The 17,543-nt window shown below is 40.4% G+C and overlaps 1 protein-coding gene across 6 annotated transcripts in view; it reads left to right on the top strand.

Moving 5' to 3' along the window:
• CYRIB (CYFIP related Rac1 interactor B) overlaps window positions 1-17,543 on the top strand; it is a 109,192-nt gene that overhangs the window by 78,631 nt on the left and 13,018 nt on the right. For all 6 annotated transcript variants that reach the window (XM_087890889.1, XM_087890891.1, XM_087890893.1 and 3 more), the window contains 7 exons: window positions 7,881-7,963; window positions 9,678-9,799; window positions 12,046-12,151; window positions 12,576-12,712; window positions 14,917-14,994; window positions 15,093-15,209; window positions 16,692-16,771. In XM_087890889.1, coding sequence (XP_087747015.1) covers window positions 7,891-7,963; window positions 9,678-9,799; window positions 12,046-12,151; window positions 12,576-12,712; window positions 14,917-14,994; window positions 15,093-15,209; window positions 16,692-16,771 — 713 coding nt within the window. In that variant the 5' untranslated portion in view covers window positions 7,881-7,890. The remainder of the gene's footprint in view (window positions 1-7,880; window positions 7,964-9,677; window positions 9,800-12,045; window positions 12,152-12,575; window positions 12,713-14,916; window positions 14,995-15,092; window positions 15,210-16,691; window positions 16,772-17,543) is intronic.

Raw genomic sequence — 17,543 nt, 5'->3', positions numbered from 1 at the left:
CGCGGGCCAGGTCTAAGCACCCCACAGGCCAGATCTGCCCCCCCCCCCCCCCGGCCTTGAGTTTGACACCTCTGGTCTTAGAGATTTTTCGGTTGGGCTGTTTGCTGTTGGCTTCTTTGGCAGCTTCTTGATTAGGGTATAGTTTACTTGATTGTAGGCCTGATGTTAACCTTGGAGTTAACATCTGGATGCTGAATCTCTAAGGCCACCTCCACCAACCGTAACAGGCAAGCCACTAAGAATATAAACTGACAACAAACAGCAGTCTCTACTAGCATTGATGATGTTACCTCGTTTGGGTAATGAAACGTCTGCAAGAAAACAAGCAAGCTCAGGGAGCACCAAAGACCCCCTCATGTCAACCCTGAGCTACAAATATTCTCCTTTATTATGCTCAACACATTTTACAGCCTAGATTTTACTTTCTAAGAAACCCGATGCAACAGGTAGCTCTTTCCTCCTGTTAGGTAAGCTTGATGATCATTACCAGAGACTGATGGAAGTGTGGTAGTTGTGCCTGCTTTCAGATGGTCGATTTGGAATTCAAAGTTGGGAAATGCGTGGTAAGCAAACAAGCTTAGAAACGGAGCAGCTTTCATTCTTCTTCGTTTTTGGGGCTTGTTCTAGGAGTGGATATTTATCCTTTCATCATTTTGCTGGAAATTTCATGTACCGCTCTTTCACCATTAAAATAGGTTCTTCTTCTGCAGTTCCTGACCATGGCAGGTAAAGATAAAAAAGCTGAAGTTGCTAAAGAGAAAATGTTGCTGAATCCTATTTCCTCAGTCCCCACCACAACAAAAGCCTAGCAAATATTTCCTCTTATTTCAATATCTGGATTAAATTCCTTGTCCATTGTTCATTCTTGCACTGTATTATTTGCTATGGAGCTCCTCAGGGTTTGGGATTTTTGTGATTAAGAGGTCATCCATCCATCATTCATCTATCTACAGTAGTGGCCAAAATTGTGGAAACCTTTTGGCAAAAGTGTATTTTCTAAAACTAGCTAATATCACCACTTTTTTTTTTGACAGAAAAAGTGGGGGATAGTGGGGGAATGGAAGGATTTATATTCCTTGCAGACAGCTGGTCATTTGCATCCTTTTAGGGGGTTGTGAAGAACTTGGAGGTTTATCTGTGTCCTTAGGGTCACCCAAGTAGTGTTCCTGGTTCCTGTAGTCTGCAATTTTTCCCTCTGGAAATCCATTCCTTATTACCACACCATTCATAGGGTGTTCATCTCAAATTGTATTTCTAAAAGTCTGTGGAGATTCTCAGTCATCCAGGTCATGGTTATCCCAAAGACAGGAGGCAACTGGACTTCCTTCTTTTTTCTTTTGAAGACGTTTAGGTTCTCATCCAAGAAGCTTCTTCAGCTCCGACATTCAATTGTAGTCATAAATCAAGAGCTACATGTATTGGATGTCATTGGTTGGTTGTATGGATGGATACCATTGGTACATTAAAACACATATCTAGTTTATTGTGTGCATTGTTTACCCATTATTGGAAATTATGGGAACTGACTCATGATCACTGTTGTTTTCTGTGATTTAAACATTTGGCAGTCTCTTCTATTCATTAGTATTAAATCCTTCCACACTGCACTTCATTATCCTTGTAGACATGGGTGTGAGAGAGGGAGAGATCTAAAGGACCCTAGTATATGATGCAAATGTACTAGCCAGCTTTTGATATCTTGTGTTTTGAATGTCATTTAGGAAGAAATAGAGTGAATGTGCTTGTTTTAGAAAAAGAGCTGCCATACTACCTTCATATATCGGTTCTCCAAATGAAAAAGTAGAATAGCTTTGCAGTTCGTTATTTTGAGTCTTCGAAGAATATTTCTTTATCTTGGGGGTTTTCCTCCAAAAGTATTGAAATTGAACCAGGGGTGTTGTTATCATTCACTGAACCACGTGTCGGGGATAAAGTACCTTCTTTTCCTCAAAATAAGACATCCCCTGATAATAAGCCCAATCGGGCTTTTGAGAGCATGGCAATAAGGCCATGTGCTTATTTCAGGGTTCAAAAAAATATAAGACAGGGTCTTATTTTCGGGAAAACACGGTAGTTATTAATGTACTCTTACCCCTAAGGGACTTCTCTCTGATGCTTCAGAATTGGTATTACATCTTGTAATTCCATTGCGTTTTCCTCTGAATTAAGCCCAAACTAAAATGTGTCAGATGCATCCAGCAGGAAGGCCATGCGTGCAAGTCTCGTTTGGAAAATGTGCCCCAGCTTTCTGCCTGTCTGATTTTGACATGGCCCCTTGCATCAGACAATCCCATAAGGCTGTAATGGGCCGAGTCATTGTAATCAAATGCAGCGTTCCGTGTGTCTAATTTCGCGAAAGTAGGTCAAGTTGGAAACAGTATTTTCCACTGATTTCTGCAGTCTGTTCTTATAGGGGGCCGGAAGCAGAGTTGGCTGATATCTTGGTGTATAATCTGGACCAACCAATGGTATGAATTACACGGTCATTGGCATTTGGGTCTGTAAATATCTCCCATCAGACAGCATCTGATAATGAGAATTAGTGCCTAAAAATAGCTAAATTGGAAAGCATTAAAATAGATGAATACCTTCTCATTCCAAAGAGGAAAATAATTACCGTATTTTTCGGAGTATAAGATGCACATTTCCCCACCCCTAAAAGTGGGTAGAAATGTCAGTGCATCTTATACAGCGAATGTTGCCGAAGCCCTGCCCACCCGCCGGCCCCACCCCTTGGCTGTTTTCTGCCTCTGCGCGTCCCGTTTTCGGCTTCCGCATGTTCTATTTTAGACCCATTCCAGGCTGTGGGGATCGCCACAGCACATAGCTGTTGATCGCCACCTCCACGTGTCATATTTTCGGCCTCCTCATGCCGTGTTTTTGGCCTCCACATGCCCTATTATAGACCCATTCCAGACTGCGGGGATCGCCATAGCACATCGCCATCGATCGCCGCCTCCGTGCGTCGTGTTTTTTACCTCTGTACATCACATTTTCGGCCTCCACATGCCCCATTTTAGACCCATTCCATGCTGCAGGGATCGCCACAGCACATTGCCACCTATCGCCGCCTCTGTGCATTGCGTTTTTGGCCTCCACACATCCCTTTTTAGTCCAATTCCAGCTGCGGGGATCGCCACAGCACAACGCTGCCAGTCGCCACCTCTGTGAGTCACATTTTTGGCCTCTGCATGTCCCATTCTTGGCGGGTTTTAGGTGGCGGCCGCCCTGCCAGTTCCCACCGCCTGGAACTGGCCAAAAACGTGATATGCGGAGACCAAAAACGGGGCATGTGGAGACCGAAAATGCAACACGGAGGCCGAAAACACAACGTGCAGATGCAGCGATCGGCGGCAATGTGCTGTGGTGATCCCTGCAGCCAGGAACAGGTCTAAAATGGAGCATCTGGAGGCTGAAAACGCGACACGCGGAGGCCAAAAACGCGACGCGTGGAGGTAGCGATGGGCTGTGGCGATCCCCGCAGCCTGGAACAGCTGATTGGCGGTATTCCGGGAGGCCAATCCAACCGCCAATCAGCTGCTCATGCTGAATCAGGCTGCGAAAACGTGCTAAAGCTGACTAGGCTGTTTGCTGTAAGGACGCTAGCCAGATGAATACTGATGGATGTTGGTAGGCAGAGGCAGAATTTTTTTTTCTTGTTTTCCTCCCCAAAAACTAATACTTATCTTATACTCCGGAGCGTCTTATACTCCGAAAAATACGGTATGTTTTGTCAAACCAGAGCTATAGCGTTCATATATTTTGCCTTCTGTCAATGAATGACAATTAGAGCTCTTAGAGTATGTAACTTCCTGCAGTAGAGTTAACAATACTATAAAACAGGGCAGAAGTGTTTGTTCTTCCTTTCAGTGCCAGCTGGAGTGGTAAAAGTTAAAAGGCAGAAGGCATGTAAAATTATTGATTTCTCAGTTGAGTTGCTGAAATCCTCCTCCTTCCGTTGCTACACCTGTTGCAGCTTGAGAGAATGGCCCCTAAATAATAGCAGACAATAAGTAACATTCAGTGAAGGTAGTTTCATTGTAGGGCTGGTGGGGAAATGTGTTTTCCTTCCCTTTGTGTTTACATCTGACCATACTTTATAAATATAGAGAGCTCTATTAATATAAAAGCCCACTAGAAGTGCTTGTGTATTACTGTACTGGGGATTCTCTCCCCCTTTTGCCCCATCAATCAATATTACATTATGGTTACTGTGGTTGCATCATAAGCTGTGGGAACTGGCGCGTAGTTAGTTCAGAGAAAAGAAACCCTAATGAATCCGAGGTTTAATTCTATAACGTTGCTCCATGATGTTGAAAGATTCTAATTTCGGATAGCAGCTGGTTTATTAATCACCCGACTGTTTTGACCTTAAGAGTTCATGTAGGAAAGCTTTAGAAACTCATCCTCCTGCTTTTTTAACCTTAATGCATGCAGTCTGCCCCACAACTGTGGGAAGGAGGGGGAAACAAGCTTTTCCTCATTCATGCACCAATAATTGCTTTTTCAGCAGATGGTTTCCTGCAGCATCCGAGTTCCACGCTGCCGATTTTCCCAGAATATCATCTGTCTCAACATGATACCTTAAAGCATAGGCTTGACATCTTGTTAAATTGTCGGCATTTAAGATTCTTAGACCTAAAAAGGAAGCATTTCAGGGGTGCCATCCATCTTAATGCCATAACTTTCCCGTAACATAGTTTGCTGTGAAAAATAAACCTACTTTTTGTGGGTGAAGGAAAGTCATTTCGGAAGTGAAATGTACAACAAGCTGCTGACTAAACTGGATTGCACTTAACATTTCTCTCAATAAATGATAAATACTTTCTGGGTAGCAGAAGATTATTAAAGCCAGTTGTTGAGAAGGAAATATTGCCATTCAACTCTGGTTCAGTGGTAAAATGACCCGAGAAACATAATTTTGGAGATATTACGGGTTTTTCTTTGAAAATTGTGTTGTATACCTTTCTTCTCTGCATTAAAAGAAACATATTTTCCTCTTCAACGTATCTATTGGTTATTAATATGTAAATACAGTAGGGGCCAAAATTGTGGAACCCTTTTGGGAAAAGTGTATTTTCTAAAACTAGCTAATAATACCACTTTTTTGGTGGGAGTAGTACCATAAAATTATATATCAATGGAAAGAATTTAATCAAGAATGTAATGCAATAACTTTTATGAAGAATTTGCTATTGGAATAGCAGTTACAGTATAAAGAAGAAAAGTGAAACACATAGAAAAAAAATGAGATATACAAAAATGATCACCATAGAAAAAACGAGATATACAGAAATTATCACCATGTCAGTTAATACTTAGTTGGGTAATCTTTAGCATGAATTACAGCCTTACAAGGTCTTCCCATGGAGTGAACCAAGTCTTTTAGTACTGCAGCTGTTATAATGTGAAACCAAGATTGAATGATGGCTTCTGTTAACTGGGTTTTAATGCTGGGTCGCTTCTGACTAACAAGTTTCTTTAGTCGGCTCCCTAGATTTTCAATTAGGTGAAGGTCTGGGCTATTCCCAGGCCATTCCAGCAGTGGAATATGAGTATCTTGAAACTCCAAAAAAAAAAGTGGTGTTATTAGCCATCAAACTTCAAAAATACACTTTTCCCAAAAGGCGTCCACAATTTTGGCCACTACTGTAGGTAATAATAAACTTGATATCCCTTTCTATGGATAATTCAAGAAGATATATGGTGTGTGTTTGTGTATGTGTGTGTGTGTGTAGCTATGCACTTAGAGAAAAAAAAACAAATAGAAAGGCTTTAGTATTTAAAAAAAATATAACTGTATACTTATGCTGGATACCTGCTGTGATGATATAGATTGAGGAATAAGCAACTTTTCTGCTTTTTGGATTACAGTTTCCATCAGCTGTGTTGGAAGTCATACTCCAAAGCATTTTAAGGGCATTCAGCTGCTTGGGCCCTATTTTAAAGTATGGAAGAATGATGAGAATTTGTTGTTAATATGATGTGAAAGCAGCAAAGAAAGGAAGACCTGGATGTTCAGATCTGCCAAATCTATAAGTTGTGGGCAAAGGGAAAATATATTTGCTCACTGATAAGGGGATTGGATTCAGTAATTCAAAGAGCCTCTTTCAACTCTAAAAGGTTCCCCTCGCACATGTGTTAGTTGTTCCCGACTCTAGGGGGCGGTGCTCATCTCAGTTTCAAAGCCGAAGAGCCAGCGCTGTCCAAAGACGTCTCCCTGGTCATGTGGCCGACATGACTAAACGCCAAAGGTGCACGGAATGCTGTTACCTTCCCACCAAAGGTGGTCCCTATTTTTCTATTTGCATTTTTATGTGCTTTCAAACTGCTAGGTTGGCAGAAGGTGGGACAAGTAACGGGAGCTCACCCCATTACATGGCACTAGGGATTCGAATCGCTGAACTGCTAACCTTTCGATTAACAAGCTCAGCATCTTAACCACTGAGCCACCGCGTCCCCTTTCAAATCTAGGCATCTGTTAAATCTAAGAAGAGTAGTATAATCATCCTTGGGAAACTGTGTGGTCTGTGGCTTTAGTGGATTCGGAATGGGGTTCTTTTTTAAAAAAAATAAATTTTATTATTTTCTGTTTATTACATTTCTTAGTGCTTAATAAACATTAAGTTGTCTGGGTATTTAAATTGCCCTACTTACTCTCCACCCCTTTTTTCCAACCATTGGTAAAATAAGTTCCATGTTTGATAATATTCTGTGCCTTCTTTCTGTTTGATTTTCAATGTAAGTCTATCCATTTCTACACAATCTAATATCTTCTTTATCTCTTCATCTTGCGGTATTTCTTCATTTTTCCAATATTGTGCGAAAATAATCCTCGCTGCTGTTAAGACATATAATATTAACTACATACTTATCAATTTTTTCTGATACCATCCCTAATAAAAACAGTTCAGGTTTGAAATCTACATGTTTCCCTATTATCATTTCTATCCATCTGTGTATTTTTGCCAATTTTTTTAGCTTTAACACAAGTCTACCACATATAATAAACTGTGCCAGGTTTTTTTTATTACATTTCCAACATTTACTAGACATATCTGTAAACATTTTAGCTAACCTAGCAGGTGGTAAATGCCATCTTTAAAACCTTTTATATAAATTTTCTTTATAAGAAGTTGCTATTGTGAACTTATAGTTTCTTTTCCATAAATTTTGCCATTTCTCTAGTTCTATGTTATAGCCAAAACATTTTTCCCATTGTACCTTTTATTTGTTCATCCTCCATTTTTAAGAAAATGGAAGTTATATAAAAGTTATTATAAAGTTATATAAAAGAAGTTATATAAAAGGACGCAGTGGCTAAGACGCTGAGCTTGTCGATCGAAAGGTCGGGGTGAGCTGCCGTTAGTTGTCACAGCTTCTGCCAACCTAGCAGTTCGAAAGCACGTAAAAAATGCAAGTAGAAAAATAGGGACCACCTTTGGTGGGAAGGTAACAGCGTTCCGTGCGCCTTTGGCGTTTAGTCACGCCGGCCACATGATCACAGAGACGTCTTCGGAAAGCGCTGGCTCTTCAGCTTTGAAACGGAGATGAGCACCGCCCCCTAGAGTCAGGATTGACTAGCACAGATGTGCGAGGGGAACCTTTACCTTTAAGAAATTAGATACCTTCTTAATTAGTTTTTCATCAGAGTTCAACGGAATGAGATTCCTGTGCCTTTCATTTGTTATGGAAGAGCCAACTGTCATCTGTAGGACATTGGGAATTTGGAGGTGATATGTCCACTCTGTTGATCATTGATAGGGAGTGACTAAGCTCCCAAGGGTATGTGAATATCGATGTATTCATCTCCTCCTAAAGAAAATGTCTTTCCTAAAAATATTTCCTAAAGAAAATATGTCTTCTTTTTGTCTCAACAGGCATCTTAACATGGGGAACCTTCTTAAAGTTTTGACATGCACAGACCTTGAACAGGGACCAAACTTTTTCCTGGATTTTGAAAGTGAGAACTGTTTTTAACTTGTGCATCATAAGCCCTGGCTATTTGTTTTATGTATTTCTGAAAAAGAACCTTATTAGACAATGCCTGAATCATAAATTAAGTTTCCTTTTGCCATCACTCACATCCCGAATGCCATCACTCTGCTAAACAAATAATTCCCTCAACATTGTCAAACTATTTACTAAGTCTGCACTACTATTAATCTTCTCATCGTTCCCACCACCCATCTCCTTCCACTTATGACTGTATGAATAATTTTGTTGCTTGTATCCTTACGATTTATATTGTTATTGTTTCCGGATTGCTTATTTGTAACCTATGACTATCATTAAGTGTTGTACCTTATGATTCTTGATGAACGTATCTTTTCTTTTATGTACACTGAGAGCATATGCACCAAGACAAATTCCTTGTTTGTCCAATCACACTTGGCCAATAAAAAATTCTAATTCTAATTTTATTGGCTAATTTATATGAGAGTGGGTTACACAAGGATGAAAAAATCTGAGCACGTGTTAGGAGTATTCACTGAGACAACAATATTCATTTAGGAAAAAAGGGGTTATTGTGTTAATTAATTATAGGTTATAATAAACATGTTTAAATATTTTGTTGGTGCCCATAATTTGTATTCAACTGTAGTGGAACAGATCTTGCGAAGCTAGCAAGTCCTATTTTATCAGAACCGGGAAACCAATTTCAAAAGAAAAGAGGGCCCTAAAGCTTATGGTGAAACTAGTTTTTTTGAATAATCACAGTTTTGCAGTTTGAATGTAACAAAACCCCAAGATTAAGAGGCTTCCTTGTAAAATGAAGTTGCTGCAAAGCAGCTGGATGGGCAAGCAAAACATCTGTGCGTAACTCCCCTGAATAAGGCCATAACAAGCATTTCCATTTAGAAGTTTTCCTTATGAAGGCTGTGCAGCCCTTCAGATTCAAAGGAGAAAAGATTCTTTGGTGCACATAGTGGTACAGTCATGTCACTAGGTAATAACTCCTTCAACTACACCCATCTTTATTGGATTGCACCGCAAAGGCAGCCGTGTGACCCTGGGAAAAGATGCAGCTACTTTAATGAGGTGTTTCCCATTCTCTGTAGAATCCTTTCTTCCTTTCACATCCAAAGTAGTATACAGCTCAGTGCCTTCTAATTTTCAAAAAGCACTGCGAGAGAACAGAGAAATGTGTTAAATGTTCCTGATTTGGGATAAAGATCTTTTAAATGAAATTAGAATATATTCTATGCCCATGTGGCTTTATAATAGATGTAGTATCTCTTTTTATTAGCTTCTTAAAATCACTCCGAATGGTACCTAAAATTTCACAAGAATGCTGATCAGTGATGATATTTTTATATTTGGTGGTGGGGACATAACACAAGAATACATTGCCTCAAAATGTAGTTGATCTACTTTAATCTGCAAGATTCTTGCAATGATATATGAAAGTAAACTGATAAAACAAGATCTACCAAGGCTACCACCAATGTAACGGATAAAAGAGATCCACTGGTTGATAAATATAAAATAAATAAAGTTAAGCCACACAAACATTATCTTGATGACAAATAAATTGTCATCGAATGTCACAGTGGAAAGATATTCCACTAAAGTTGAGAATGGTTGATAGAATTAGGAATAAAATACGGGCATAATATTTAGATTTGTAAACTGGATGACTCCATACGCAACCTGATATTCTCTCCTGTGTGTAGATGCTCAACCTACAGAATCAGAAAAGGAAATTTACAATCAGGTAAATGTAGTGTTAAAGGATGCAGAAGGAATCCTGGAAGATTTACAATCCTACCGAGGAGCTGGACATGAAATACGAGAGGTAAAATTCGTCGGATACTCAATTCAGGAATCCTGTTCTAAAAGCCTAGCGCCCACGAGCTTCCTTGCGATCAGTGAAGGCCTCTTGATATCTTAACTGAGAAAATGTTAGATTATATTGCTTGTTTATCAGCCTTAACATAATACTTACAAGCATACTCAGTAGGTCAAGAGTCTTGATCAGTGTTTTTCAACACAGTGTTGGCAACTCTGGGTGGACTTTAGCCAGCTTTATGCTGGATGGGGAATTTTGGGAGTTGAAGTCCACCCATCTTAAAAGTTGCCAAGTTTGAAAAAAACTGGTCTTGATGTCTTTAGCAATCACGCAAAGGGTTTGCTTTATACTTTTCCATGTAAGCAATCAATTCCATGCACACAAATTACATCTATTTCTCATTTGTTGTGTCACCACCACACTGCTCCCTTTAAGGATAACACTTTATTTAAGGCATCTCCTTTCCCCCACTTTTGACCCATCAGTATGTGGATCAAAGATTGCCCTTAGGACTGGCAATTATGTCACTAATACTGTGTTTTCCCGAAAATAAGACTGGGTCTTATATTAATTTTTGCTCCAAAAGACACACTAAGGCTTATTTTCCCGTTAGGTCTTATTTTCAGGGAAATACAGTACTAAATGCATCCATCTGGTTGACGATCTTAACTGGGACTTATTTTGGGGGTAGGCCTTATATTACGAGCATCCTGAAAAAAAGAATCATGCTAGGGCTTATTTTCCAGTTGGGTCTTATTTTCGGGGAAACACGGTGGCAATAGCACTTAGACTTCTATACCGCTTCACAGTGCTTTATAGCCCCCTCTAAGTAGTTTACAGAATCAGCATCTTGCCCCTAACAATCCTCATTTTACTGACCTTGGAAGGATGGAAGGCTGAGTCAACCTTGAGCCAGTCAAGATCAAACTCCTGGCTGTGGACTGTAAAATTGTAAATCATGTGACCATTCCCAACTTAACAACAGCAATTAAGTAGATCACCCACAGTCAATAAGCATGATGTCACCTAACTGCAACTTATGACTTCCTGCTGTCTTCCCCATCGACTTTGCAAATCAGAAGCCGGCTCTGAAGATTGCAAATGGAGATCACGTGCCCATGGAGCACTGTGCAACCGTTGTAAATACACACCAGTTACCAGCTTGCCTTTGCATCACAAACTTGTAAAAGGTGATCCTCATAGAACTGCTATTGACCTCATAGTCTGATGTGTACAGTGAAAACGTTTAGATCCTTGAGCCTTGGTGGGGCAGCAGACTAAAGTGCTATTAAGTAGCACCAGCTGCCTGCAATTACTGCAAGTTCAAATCTCACCAGGCTCAAGGTTGACTCAGCCTTCTATCCTTTCGAGGTAGGTAAAATGAGGACCCAGATTGTGGGGGCAATAAGCTGACTGTATAAAAAAGAACACCGCTTGGGGGGGGGGGCGAAAGCCCTACTAAGCAGGTATATACAAAAGTATGAAGGCTATTGCTTAACGCATTGTAAGCCGCCCTGAGTCTCCAGAGAAGAGCGGCATATAAATTGAACCAATAAATAAATCCTGTAACTTTCTCTTTCCCCGGAATGTATAAACAACATACAAAACAATGCCTCTACTTTGTCATTAGATAGTATTAAAGATTGGGGTAGATTGCAGGGGTGATACAGAAATACAGTGTTATGTCATTTTATTCTATTTTATATATTTATGTATTAAATTATTGTATTTTATCCCACTCTTATTTTAAACAGTTTGTATAGGATTTTATTCGTAATACGTGTTTGAACCTTGTACGTTGATATGGCCTATAGCAGTGATGGCGAACCTTTTCAGCACCGAGTGCCCAAACCAGAACACGCGTGTGTGCTGGAGCCCTGGAAACTCGAAGATCAGCTGCACATATGCACCAGCCACCTGGTCTTCTGGTTTCTGGCTCATGCATGTGCACCAGTCAGATTGTCTTCGCATGCGCCGAAGCGCCGAAAACCCAAAGATTAGGTTGCTGGCACATGTATGGGCACCAGCTAGCTGGTCTTCGGGTTTCTGGGGCTCCGGCATGTGCGAAGATCAGCTGGCTGGCCTGCATGTGCGTGCTGGAAACCAGAACAGCTGATGATGGCACGCATGCCATAGGTTCCCCTTCACAGGCCTATAGACTAATCAATCAATAACAATAAAAAGATCATATTAAAGGGTAGGGGTAAAGGGAAACTCCTGTTTTTATGAACTACGTTTTAATTTTTTTTCAGGCAATACAGCATCCCACCGACGAGAGACTGCAAGAGAAGGCGTGGGGTGCAGTTATCCCCCTAGTGGGCAAACTAAAGAAATTCTATGAATTTTCTCAGAGGCTAGGTAAGACCATTAGCTCATTGATGCCCGCAATAGTTCAGAGTGTTTATTTTATCCAGTTCTGTATTTCCACTTCACACACGTTTAGATTAGCAACTGCAAAGCCCTAAATCCATTTTAGCATGACAGATGGTCGGAGATGACTTTTAAGAACAATATCACACCCCTACATAATTTTGGCAACTTGCTTGCTGGTGTGTGTTTGAGTTGTAAATTCTCAGTGTGGGCCTGTTTGTTTTTTCTCCCCACCCCACCCCCCATTTTTTTGCAGGCAGGTTAAACTTAACTGTTTAGACAACACACCAAGGATTTTGTCATGCTTGAACTGCACCCTGTTTTTGTAACTGTGAATTATGCCAAGATGTTACCAACACGTCCCCAGTGTTTGATATATGCCTGTCTTTCTTTTTTTCCACCTTCAAAATAGAAGCTGCTTTACGAGGTCTCCTCGGGGCCCTGACTAGCACGCCATATTCTCCTACACAGCATCTGGAGCGAGAGCAGGCTCTCGCTAAACAGTTTGCAGAAATCCTTCATTTCACGCTTCGGTTTGACGAGCTGAAGGTAAATACAACAGAGTCATTCCTGAATGGTTGGCTGATCACCAAGTCACATTATTGGCTGTGAGGTTTGGTCTCCTTTCAGATTGCGTTTAAAACAGATAAGGAGGTACTTAAATGTCTTTCTTCCTATTTCCGCCTTTTGCAGAAATAATAGATTTCTAACAGATTCTTTTAGAACATATTTACTTGTGAACCTTTTGTTAGATGAGTCGGGTTATTAATCCACATTAAGAATATAAATAACCAACCAATAAGAGACCTGAATCAAATCAGGAGCCATTCAAGTTTTGCCATTCTATCCCTCACTTCAGTGCAATCTATGGTAAGTCTTCAGAGGAAGAGGAAGAAATTTGGTAATTCTAATTATTATGTACCAGACTCACCATTTTTGCTCATTTATATTTTGGTGCATCTCTAATAGTCCAATTGATTAAGCTTTATATATGATCAGGTTCTGAACTGTGATCATCAATGCTACTGAAGTGGCTTGGGCTTGAAATGCCATTTTATTTATATTTATTTATTAGGCATATAGGCTGGCTGGGGAGTTTGGTCCAAACTAGAAGGCTGTGAGTTCTAGTCCTGTTTTAGGCATGAAAGCTAGGTGGGTGAATTTGAGTTGGTCACTCTCAATCCATCCCATCCCATAGGGTGGTTTGTTGGGAAAATAGGAGGAGGAAAAAGTATCACGTATGTTCACTGCCTTGAGTTATCTATTAAGTAATAAAGGCAGGATTTTAAAAAATCAAATATATATGTCTAATTTCTCCACCTTTTACAACTGAGAAACTCTGCCCTCTTTTGAACAAGTTAAGGCAGAGGTTGGCATTTCACCTAATAAAATCGCAATAATTTGATTGTGAGTCACCAAAACTTAACAGTGTTCATAATGGATAGGCATACAAATTATCTATAAGAAGATAAGAAAGTAGAAAAGGGTAGAAAATCTCACACATTCCCCAAATCTTAAACATGATTTCAGGATTCCATTGCCTCAAGAACTGGCATATTCTCCCCTCAAATGTCATGTATTTTCACATGGGGATCCTGATTTAGCAATTACCATATTTTTCAGAGTATAAGACGCACCAGAGTATAAGACGCACCTTAGTTTTTGGGGAGGAAAATAGGTGTGGGGGGAATTCTGCCTACCAGGTATTCATCTGGCTAGCGTACTTAGCCCGGTCAGCTTCAGCACATTAGTTCACTCGCTGGTTTTGAGGTTGGGGCTAGTTGGGGCTAAAAAACAGCTTCAAAAGCACAGCTAATCATCGGAGGGAGCAGCAATTAGAAAAGGAGACAAAGCACAGAAGATCGCTTCACTCGCAAGCGCCACATTGGGGCTGAAAAACAGCTTCAAAAGCACAGCTGATCCTTGGAGGGAGCTCCAGTGACTAAAGCAAGCGACGCGTGAAGAGGTAAGAGAAGGCAGCAGCTGTTCCGGGTAGCCATTTTGGGCACCGCGCATCGCATTTTCAGCCTCCAAACGTGTCGCATTTTCAGGCGGCGATTGGCAGCGATGTGCTTTGGCACATTTCCCTGCAGCCTTGAAGGGCTCTCAAACAGAGAATTTGGAGGCTGAAAACGCGGCATATGGAGCCTAAAAACACAAGCCATTGTTGGTGGCAATCTCTGCAGCACAGAGGCTGAAGGGTGGGGGTGGGCGGCGTTACATTTGGAATATAAGACGCACCCAAATTTTCAGCCTCTTTTAGGAGGGAAAAAAGTGCATCTTGTACTCGGAAAAATATGGTAATTTTTTTCAATATTTCATGGAGGTTCTTTTTTTCTTTTTTTTTTTGAGCCAGGTTTTATTAGTTTTTTTTCCTCCCAACACACACCCACATATTTTATGAAACAGAGTATTGATCATATCATATATACAATTTGTCATATCCAAATATATTTTACTTAGTTACAATTTCTGCCAAAGTGTTCTTTTTCCATATTTTTTAATCAAATCTTAATATTTCTATTCTTGTTTCTATAAACAGTATCTTCTTTTGCCCTCAAATTCCATTTTCTCCATTTTTAATCAGATATATTCTCTTTTAATTTTTAATAATTCATTCTTTATCCTAATATATTTAAACATGGAGGTTCTGTGAGTGTCATTTTGGGTACCAGAAACTGAGTTGCCCAGGCTTGTATGTAATTTTATCATGAAGTTCTTGGTATCTTGACCTTTTCTTTTTTTCTTTTTAGATGACAAATCCTGCAATTCAGAATGATTTCAGTTATTACAGAAGAACCTTAAGTCGTATGAGAATCAACAATGTCCCAGTAGGTAACCTTTAAGTAGAATCGAAGAAAATGACTTCCTGTGTTCTCTTCTCCTTGACCCGTTTAATCATGCAAACATGTATTTTAACTTTTGGTAGGCAGAAGGGGAAAATGAAGTAAACAATGAATTGGCTAATAGAATGTCCTTATTTTACGCTGAAGCGACACCAATGTTGAAAACCTTAAGTGATGCCACAACAAAATTTGTTTCAGAGGTATGTGCATGAATTAATTTCCGTTAACACAGATAGCTTTGGAAAAACAATTGTGTCTTTTGTGACTGATTCGCATAAATTTTATTTTGGGGGTTCAGTGGAGAGGAAGCGTCAAACCTTGTCAATATTATGAAGTGTTCTTCACGGACAGCAAGACCTGTGTAATGTTGCTCAGGGGTTTTTATTTATTTATTTCGCAAATTTGTGTAGCTGCCCATTTTGTAAAAATTACTCTGGGCTGCTTACAAGCAGAATAACAAAGCCATATCACAAAATTAAAAACAAAACAAAAATGAACGAGAACAAAAATGATAATATAAAAGAATCTCAAGGGTTTTTTTTTTTTTTTAATTTGATTTATATGCCGCCCTTCTCCGGAGACTCAGGGCGGCTTACAATGCATTAAGCAATAGCCTTCATTCTTTTGTATATTTTATACAAAGTCAGCTTATTGCCCCCACAAACTGGGTCCTCATTTCACCTACCTTGATATTGGTAAAGGAGAATAGTATTAGCTTAGGGTTGAATGAGGGTGCCCTCTGAGCTTGGTTGTTTTCTTACAGACGTTTCATTACCCAACTAAGGAACATCATCAGTGCTAGTCTAGCATTGATGATGTTACCTAATTTGAGCAATGATAGGTCCACAACAAAACAATCAGAGAGGCACCTAGGACCCGTCAACCTCATTTAGCCTCATACAATGACTTCACAAGTTCACTATGGTTTCCCAAAAGAAGATTGGAATAGTATGGGTTGCTGGGGAGGAATTGAAGACTTTATGCGTGCCATTTGTGACCTGGGAGAATCTCGACAACTCAAGGTCAAACGATGAGAGCCGGCTGACTGTTTCCCAAAACAAAGAAATTGCACTGGATTGGGGGACAATGGATAGTGGGTGGCCTAGAGGGTGGAAAATGGGGATTTTAACTATGCAGATTTTTTTTTGCGCGCGAAAACTTCAGAACTGGCTTTGCTTCTACTGTGCCTATATGGATCTATCAGCAAAGTTATACTTTTGGTAAAATAATGTCCCAGGAGTTTCTTTTGCTGCATATGCCAACGGGGTAGTTGATATGATCCCTCAGATAAGATCTTATGGCTTTAATAAGGGCTTCAAAAGTCAAAGCCGTAAGGCCTTGAACTGCACCTAGCAGCAAACTGCCAACTGGTGCAACTCACAGAGCCGAGGTGTGACTGTGCATTTTCCACTGGCACAATGCATTTTATGCCAGAGGAAGCTTTGGGATGCTCTTCAAAGGCAGCTCCAGGTAGTATACAAACCCGTTAACACTTTAGAATCTCTGAATATTCCTCCTACGTGCCTTGCATGGTTTAGAATCGGGAGAAATTGCTCAAACAACCTCTGGGCCATCCTTAACCATAATTACTATTACAGACTCCCATTAGGAAAGGGGTGACGAAAACGATGCTCCCGGTCACATTTCACTAACTTTTTCTTCCTTTAACCATCCATTCACAGAACAAGAATTTACCTATAGAAAACACCACAGATTGCTTAAGCACCATGGCCAGCGTTTGCAGAGTCATGCTGGAAACCCCGTGAGTAGAACCATCCCTTCAGATATCATCATTTGTCACATACAGGTAGTCCTCGACTTACAACAGTTCATTTAGTGACCGTTTAAAGTGAACAACGGCATTGAAAAAAAAATGACTAATGACTCCTTTTTCACACGTCGTAATGTCCCTTGAAGTCACGCGATCAAAATTCGGACGCTCGGCAACTCTGATTCATATTTATGACCGTTGCAGCATTCACGCGATCCCCTTTTGCGACCTTCTGACAAGCAAAGTCAGTGGGGAAGCCGGATTCCCTTAACAACCGTGTGACTAATTTAACAACTGCAGTCATTCACTTAACAAATGTGGCAAGAAAGGTCGTAAAATGGGGCAAAATTCACTTAGCAACGGAAATTTCGGGCTCAATTGTGGTTTAAGTCAAGGACTACCGGTACCAATATGCACAGGTTCTAAACCAGGGGTGAAATTCACTTACCTTCCCTATTGGTTCACAAATGTGTGCGAACCGTCGTGCACGCATGCGCCAAGCCTTCTGCACATGCGCAGAGGCTTAAAATGTCACAAAAAGTGATGTCATGACATCCATGCGGGTGGGTGGAGTCTCCCACAGCCGCCGCTACCGGTTCTCCCAAGCCGGATAGAACCGGCTGAATTTCACCCCTGGTCTAAACTGAGCAGACAAGGGGAAATGTGGGAATCATTTTTAATTCCTTCAGTTCACAAATAGGTGGCTATTCTGAACTGGCCCTGGACTTATTCATAAAGCTAAGTGGCATCAGGTCTGGTTGGT

Source organism: Pantherophis guttatus, chromosome 3, assembly GCF_059756535.1.
Source record: "Pantherophis guttatus breed Tessera chromosome 3, ASM5975653v1, whole genome shotgun sequence".
In the NCBI taxonomy this organism is placed as follows: domain Eukaryota; kingdom Metazoa; phylum Chordata; class Lepidosauria; order Squamata; family Colubridae; genus Pantherophis; species Pantherophis guttatus.
The sequence above is the reverse complement of the archived record's forward strand: the minus strand, read 5'-3'. Positions and strand labels throughout refer to the sequence as shown.